The following is an 8,589-nucleotide window of genomic DNA, read 5'->3' as shown; positions in this document are numbered from 1 at the left end:
CATTTCTCTATAGTCTTAGTTGTTCAATTGTTGTAAGCAGCTGTGTACATTTTGCACACAGTGTTCTCTCGATATATAATATATATCTCTGGTGGAATCATTCAAATCCACCAGAAAGTTTTTAAAGACTCTTGTTTTTAATTACTTGTGATTTGATTCAGTTAAGTAACTATTCCGCATTGTGCTAATCAATTCATAGTTATATATATATTCGAGTTAGAACATTTTTATTTCAAGAAAAAGTTTCAAGAATTCCATTCAACCCCCCTTCTGTAATTCTTGTCATATTGTTAAGGGACTAACATATATCTCTGAGTTCTCTAGTGGACTTTGACTTATCGATAACTCAGAGTTCTCTAGTGAATGTAGACTTGTCGATAACTCTGAGTTCTCTAGTGAAGAAATGACTTGTCGATATCTCCAAATTTCATGTCTTCAATTGACTTGTCGATATTTCTCTGAGTTCTCTAGTAGCTTTCCTGACTTCTTGATAAGTTATTTGGAGTTCTCGAGTGACTTCTATATAACACCAAATCCGTGACTTGTAGAGATCTTGACTTAGATTATTTTTATCCAAATAGATTTATTCAACTCCAAGGTTCTTCAAAATTCTTCTGAAACATGATTTTGTTGATATTCTTCCAGATAGAATCCTTAGGCTTGATACTGTTTAAGGAAAAAGACTCTAGTCTGCTCCTTTGCATTTTTACCGACTTTAAAGTGTTACAAGTACAAATACAAACTAAGATAACAATACAACTTACTTAGGCTTGTCAATTTGACTTAGTTTTGTTGAGGTACAGGCATGTCTTGCACAACAGTATTTTCGGGCAAAGTTGAATATTTGTACAAACTAACTTAATAAACAAAAAATATAATATAATATTTTTAGATAAATATTAAATATATAATACATATATATATATATATTTAGATGAAATTTATATACAACATTATAATATTAAGTATTATTATAAAAACATCAATTATAATTTTAAAAATAAATATGCACATATATTTAATAAATATACATATACTTAGGAAAGTATTAGTCGGGTCGACTCAGTTTTTGGGTAAAACTATAATTGGAACCATAGATCTTGGATTTTACAAATCGAAAATGGGAATTGCAACCAAACTATTGATTCGAATTTGATTTCAAAGACCTTGATTCAATTTTTATTGGTTCGATTTCGATTTTAAAATAAAATAAAAATAAAAATATACATGTTAGTATAGAAAATTTAATAAAAATAATTTTGTCATACGAATTATTGGATACTAAAATCAATACACTACTACAATTTCTACAAGTTCCGGAAGTAGATGAAATTTAAAAAAAAATGTATGACCTAAACATGAGTCCGGTAAGCATAGCCTGATTTTATGACAGTTACAGGTTACTTTTCTTAAAATTTTAAAATATAGATAAATTTTAAATTTTAAATTTTAAAATTATATTTTTTTAATTTATATTATTAATTGGGTCGGTTCGGTTTTGACCGATTTTTGACGATTTTGACATGATTTTTATTTTTATACAATTTTTTGCTCATCCCTACATATATTGATTACAAATCTTAATATTTGGTTAAAAATTTACTATGTCATAAGTCGTGTATTCGTAGCGAAAATACAAAATCGATATCGAATCTCTATTGTGTCGTTTCGTATTCATTTACTTTCGCATCGTGTAACCAAAATATAAATACAAATACTAAATTTTCGTTTCTTTCCGTGTCGTATATTTCGTGTTGTGTAATAAATTACCGGATTTAATATATCATATCTCATGTATAAAAAACACAAGAGGGATTTTATCCAAATTTTGATAGTCATGGTACTTAACGATCAATGTAAGAAAGTGTGTTAGATATTAAAACAAATAAATGAAACAAGATACATAATTTGTAACAGCTTTTTTTTCCAGTTTGTACATAATTTTAATTATACGATACATTTTAAACAATCACTAAATTAAATATTTTTTAAGATAAAGTGGAAATACAATAAGACCAAATCCATTATATTTATTTTTATTTTGTATTTCAACTTCAAATTGATTATGTTTTTAATACCATTTCGAATTAAGAAATAATTTTAAAAGAGTGCATGTTAAAGTTACGATTTTTTTATTGTTATTTCAAACTTCAAGTACACAATGTGCACCCTTTCGAATCTTTAGATACGTACCTTACATTTAGAAAATAGCCTCCACTAATGATGTTAAAATAGGAAAAACATATTCGTATAAAATTTGAAAAATTTCTATTAATAAAATAGTCACAAATAAATTGTTAACATAATAATACATAAAAGATGACATATTATACAAATATTTAAATTTATAGGAAAATAATTATTTAATTTAAAAGTAAGTTTTTATAATTTGACAATAATATTATTGACAATTGCTCATAATTATATAAAAGAATTATATATTCTAAATTAAAAAGTATTCATATGTGTTTTCTACGTTTTGTTTAAGTTAATTTGGAACTTGTTTTCTTATTTTTTCTAGAATTTTTTCTTATTTTTTCAGAGTTTTCCTTAGAAATAGAGAAGAGAATTTACCGAAAATACTAATTTTTCTAATTTTTTTTGCAAAAATACTATGTTTTCAAATTCATTGCAAATATACTATCAAAAGCTTTAAGTCAATAAACATTTTCTCAATTAAACAGCGTAAGATCTTTCAAAAGCTTTAAGTCGAACAAAGTCGGTATTGTGTTTTAGTTTCCGATTTTTGACGTTTTTCTCAATTTCATGTATATATGCCAATTGCCAAGTATGGAATGTCTCTCATAAATTTCTAAAAACTCTCTGTAGCATTTTTTTTTTTATTTTGCCATTAGTCCTGTTTTCATTACAGAAATATTTTTTTTTGGAAATTACTAGTTACTTCAAAAAATTCACCTTATACAGTCTGTAACTTTTACAATAATAACACATATCACCATATATAAACCCATAAATTAAATGTTATCACATGTCATATCAAGTCATTTTGAAAAATTAAATGGGTTAACCGGAAAGCTAGCACCACTCAAAATTTAACATTCTTTTAACATAGATTTTCTTCAAAATCTGAGACTGCCTGAGGGCTGAAAACATTGAGTGATATAGATGATCTAATATCGAATACACCTATTTCTTTTTAATAGTTATTTGATTTTTTTTGCACACATTTCAAAGTGTTTTGACCTCATAGGTAAAATAATAATTTTCAAAATTTTCTGAATAGAAATATATAAGTTAAATTTTTATTAACAAAACAAAATTTTAATTTTTTTTATTATGCTATCAATGCATCTTGAAATGTGTGCAGAAAAATCAATTGCCTATTAAAATGAACAGAGGAAGTATTGACTACCAAATTGTGTGCAAAAAATGATCTAATTTCCGTGCATTATTTTTCCTTTTTTAGAGCTTCCAACGCAGCATCATGATAAAATAGGATAATAGTACTTTCCTCGCGCAATTTCTAATATGAGAATATATATTAATAGACCCAGCTGTGGTCTTGATAGAGCTGTTAACTGATCAGTGGATCTCTACTAGTAGGTCACTTGCATAAACATCCTATATTTTTAAAGCACAATTATAAGACCTTCAGACTAGTATAGAATACACTGCTACTCTATCAGATCACTAATTTTCTCTGTAGGTAGTTTCCTTTTAAAGTTTTTTTACCTCAGCCACCACCTCTGTATTGTTGTTGATATTGGAGTGCTTAGGAATGGCGCATAACTGTGCACCAACGGATTAACAGTCCTGCCTATCTTTTCCCACGTAGTTCGGTGGTTACCAGCAGTTGCAGGGGCATGATACATAAGTTTTAAAAGCTGCAAAAAAATAATGGTAAATCAATCAAACAAAATGCATGTCTGCAGAACTCACATGCAACATGCAGTTATATACTTACTTTCCTACTTTTCCACATGACATCACAGCTTAATTATTTCAGAATCTTGTTCTCCATGTCATCCCTTCTTTAACTAAGGAACTAAAGGGGGGCAGGAATACATAAATCAATATGATATCCTACAAATTTACACCCTTCAAATATTGCCACCCTATCCTAGCTGAATGAAGTAATAAAAATAAGAGAACATATGACAGGACAGACACTGTACTGTGCACCATTTGGTCGTAAACACCTTCATTTTGGTATGCAGACTTCAAAGTTGAAATCCTATTTTGTTAAGTTAATGAGCCAGAAAGAAACAAACCTGCCAGTACATAATTATTTGTACTATGTTGCGGTACCACCTGCATGCACCAAAGAAGAGTAAAAAGTTGAGAAAAACAGAAAACGCCAGGATTACGAAGAGCTTAAATTAGCTTATGAGCATATCAAGGAAATGTAACTAATTACTTACGAAGGGGAATGTACTTAATTACTTACGAAACAAGGGAAATAATTAAGAGGAATCCAATCCCAATCTCGGCTTGCGAAGACAGTATACTTATGGTAGTTGCATTTGATTCCACCCACACACAGAGTTCTTCAAAGTACTTTCTGCAAGAAGCTCCAATAAATTTTCTAACTTAAAAAAGGAAAATGTAATAATTATTACAAATAATACAAAACAAAGAAAAGAAAAGACAATTCCCTTTTAGTGCATCTGTTGCAGGGATTTTAATATGACCAAACTGATTTATGAAGACAATGCATCCACTTTATTTTTACGGTACACTAATTCTCAATACACGATCATCTAAACTGCAGGGAAATCATTCAAAGTTCAAACAACAGCGCAGCTATCATTAACGGCATCATTACATAATCAATATTACAATTTAAAACATCACTCCCTAAATGAAAAAAGCTGCACTGATAAAGAGCTAACCATTGCTACAGAAAAAGAAACTATCTCAATATCATGTGGAAGGTACCTATTAAAACCAAAGGAGCGAGAGGATTCTGCATTGATAACCGAACTAAGTGTAAGCTATATGCTACAAAAATTAAGAATTAACATCCGACGAGTTGTTCAAGCATATAAATAAATCATATTAAGATAGATTTTCTGGGCATTTAAATTAAGAAGATTTTTAATACTACGCTTGCGTTTACAAGGCACAATATTGTGTTAGCCTCTAATTGTGAGTGAATCGTAATTTCATTAATTATAAGTAAAAAATATCTGTCATATGAGAATCTCAAACCTGGATAAATAATTATTGCATGCAACTTGAGTAGGGAGAAACAAAAATACAAACAACACACAAAATTCCAGTTTCTTGAATGCATTCTCATCCGGAGAACCAAGCTGGCATATGGAATGCATAGAAGATTCCCGTACAGTTGTTCAATACTACATTTATCTTCTAAGACAGAGTTGGTAAATTTAGTCAATCAAGACAAAATTCATACCCTAGAGAGGAATTAAATTCACCTACCGGTACAAGGAGGAGCGACCAAAATTACGTCTTAGAAATTTTGCAACAATTTCGATAGCCCGGCATAATATAGGTATCAAAGCAACTGTAATAATGTCCAAGTTAAAACACAAAGTTCGATAGATAAAATAACTATTACATAATTGAGCATGCTGAAAATTATTGCATAAATAAGTCAAGCAATCTAACATTTGAGACTGAGTTGTGATGTGACAAAAGTAAGGCTGTAAATGAAGTAGATGCAATCTTTGGTTCCTAGTATCATGTAAAACCAGTCTCGCACAGCTTCCAGGTCCCAAGCTCTCGGTTTCTGGGCGAAAAATATTCTATTAAGCATATCACAAGATATAGTATTTAATAACTGTAAAATAGTAGTGGGTAAGAAATTAAGAAGTTATAATTGCATTGTTACCCCATATAGAGAGTATAAAGAATACAAAGTAGAGCATGCAGTGCCCGTCAAGGATAGCCGATATGCCCTATTTGAAAGATTCTGAGGTAAAAGAGGAAACACTGCCAGAACAGCCACAACAAAGACCTGGAGTAGGTAATTTAAGAAAGTGTATACATAAGTCTTTACAGCAATTTCTTCAGTTTTATACTATTAAATTTCAAATGTTCTCGTACTATGACTACTATTAACACAAAGCACCTTACTAATTAAAATGATGTCAGTTAAGTTAGATAACTCAAGCTCTTTGCAATAATATGAGTTGCTTAAAATTAAAAAAACAAATGACTTTCTGTACTGCCATGTGAAACCTCAAAATTCAGCAAAACAATATGAATGACGAAAGAAAGCACTAGGGGGGCTCTAAGGCCCTGTTTATTTTTTCTCAATGATAACTTGTAACTTCGAACAAGTAAAAAGTAAACTCTTACAGGTTTGTTATATATAAACTTATAATTTAAATAAACTCTACTAATTATATTTCATATGCAGGAAATAAGTTTCTATCTCAGTGACTATAATTTATTTATTTTTGTCAGGGTCAGTGACTATAATTTGGATGAACAAAAATTAAGACCATCCTACCTTCTAATATTGTAATGCCTTTATTTTATTTATTTTGCATAACTTATGAGTTACAGCATTCTCATCAATTAAACTATACAACGAGATAACAGCTTACAAGTTAAAAAAAAATACTTTTACCAATAAGTCATTTTAAACACCTTTAAGTAACTAATAACATTTTATAGGATAGGCCATACGGGTCCTAGAACCAAAAACAGTTAACATCTCAACTGAAGCTCAGGCCAGGTGTTTCACTCAGTAGTCAAGAAATTTTCAGGCCAAACTTTCTAGCCTTGAACTTGCAAAATGGCCAAATAAATTAATATTCTGAGAAAAATAAATTAGAGTTACTAAAGGGTATAGACTAAGGTTCTAAAGAGTAAGTCTCTAGAAACCATCGTAAAGCAAGACGTCAAATTAAAAAAAAAACTGCATTTAATTCAAAAAAACAAGGAGACTAGCAGCCACATATATCCTGAAGATCTAATTGTCTACAGCGGATAAAATCTCGTCACACCATCAAAACAGTTGTGAATAAACCATTTTTAGCTGAACATAAGGAACGACAGAAGTTTCGGTACCCAGGTATTAAGTGAAAACAAATAGCCTACACATCTAAACTTCTACATCAAATAATATCTTGTCACATCATCGAACAACAATTGTGAATAAACCATGAAAGCTGAACATAAGGAACAACAGAAAGTTTCGATACCCAGGCATTAAGTGAAAATTGTATTGTTTGTTGATCCCAGCGCAAAGAAGCTGGATTTACGTGTCTGCCTGATGCTCTGGTGGTGGACTCTACACAGAAAAATTGAAGCGGATTAATATGCAACAGATAACAAGGAGGTAAGGAATTATATTAATCTATGTAGTTAAAGTGTCATTAATGACCTGAGGTTTGCTGTCTTGCTTGATTGCCTGGATTTGATGATGACGGTCTAGTTGTTTGGGAAGGAGCAGTAAGAGATATTGCCTCAACCACCAACTCGGGATCCTGCATATAAGAATATAGAGCATAAATGTAATAATTTATCCAGGACAAGCATGGGTAATTTCAAAAACACGTAGAGTTTATGCACATATATCTTATCAGATTCATATATTATTAGTCAAAGATGATATAAATAGTCTTGGTAGAGGTGTCCCCTCAAGTAAGGAGGTTGTCAGCTTCCAATAAATTTTATCAAAAATGCGTAGAATAACACTTCAAATTCAAAAAGGAACACATGAATTAACTTTCACTATCGTTAAGACGTTAATCATATCTAATATTAACAATTAACGTGGCTAAGATGACCTAAGATGACTATATCCTTAATGTCGTCCTTAACCCGTCCTAAATAGTCTTGTCGTATTTAATTAATCTCTTCAGTCTTTAGCATTCACCTCCAGAGTCCCCACTATCAATTTCATTAGTGTCTCAACTCATTTCTAACCAACAACCGCAAAATAAGCACCTGTCTGATCAAACAAACCGAGCAAGTCATTCCACTAATACATCGAGAATACGCATAAAAAAGAAGCATAAACATACCCAATTTCACATAACACAAGCAACAATTGCATAAATTAAAAAAAAAACATCACAAAAAAATAAAATAAAATTCATCAAAAGGAGTTGATGAAATTAGAATACATGGAGCACTATATATGGGAAGGAGGGAGGGGAATAGAAAAAGAGAGATGGGGGAGGGTACATACAATGTAACGCTGATAGAACTTGCGTTTGAAGTGAGTAACAACATCAGGACGCGCAGCCATGTTAGGGGGAATAAGAATATTACCCCAATAATCAGCCCATCTGGGATCGTTGTCGTAGTCATACGACGCCGCAGCGGCTGACTTGGACGCCTGTGTATCCATAGTTTCCGATGAGTGTAATTTGGTCGCTGCGTTTTCACTGCTATTTCAATTTCAACACTCCTCTTTTTTACCTTTATTTTCTTATTAGTATCTGTAATATTTCTATATTATTCAAAATTATAATAATTTTTTTTAATTATTACCTTATTCATATATTTATAAATAATAATATAAATATTTGTTATTGCCGGGATCCGAACCTGAATCTTGGGTAGCGTATAAATAAATAATAATATAAATATTTATTGTTAGCGGGGTTCGAATCTGAGAGTTTTAGTAGTGTATAAATAATAATA

At 30.6% G+C, this 8,589-nt stretch overlaps 1 protein-coding gene across 3 annotated transcripts; it reads right to left on the bottom strand.

The window, feature by feature from the left end:
- Positions 1-3,468: 3,468 nt before the first annotated feature.
- Positions 3,469-8,356, bottom strand: LOC141718745 (uncharacterized). Of its 3 annotated transcripts, XR_012573988.1 has the most exons (10): positions 8,132-8,356; positions 7,322-7,424; positions 7,140-7,228; positions 5,819-5,944; positions 5,596-5,716; positions 5,407-5,491; positions 4,409-4,522; positions 4,233-4,272; positions 3,926-4,006; positions 3,707-3,845 (listed from the first exon to the last, which is right to left on the bottom strand). XR_012573988.1 is itself a non-coding variant. In XM_074521128.1 (9 exons), exons 1-9 carry the CDS (start codon positions 8,291-8,293, stop codon positions 3,690-3,692), a joined length of 996 nt encoding a protein of 331 aa, XP_074377229.1. In that variant the 5' UTR covers positions 8,294-8,356; the 3' UTR covers positions 3,469-3,689. The 3 variants fall into 3 exon arrangements, 1 of the variants encoding a protein (XP_074377229.1); XM_074521128.1 differs by lacking the exon at positions 3,926-4,006 and having other exon boundaries at positions 3,469-3,845; XR_012573989.1 differs by lacking the exon at positions 3,926-4,006 and having other exon boundaries at positions 3,750-3,845; positions 4,383-4,522.
- Positions 8,357-8,589: the final 233 nt, after the last annotated feature.

This window comes from Apium graveolens, chromosome 4 (genome assembly GCF_009905375.1).
Source record: "Apium graveolens cultivar Ventura chromosome 4, ASM990537v1, whole genome shotgun sequence".
Lineage (NCBI taxonomy): Eukaryota > Viridiplantae > Streptophyta > Magnoliopsida > Apiales > Apiaceae > Apium > Apium graveolens.
The sequence above is the reverse complement of the archived record's forward strand: the minus strand, read 5'-3'. Positions and strand labels throughout refer to the sequence as shown.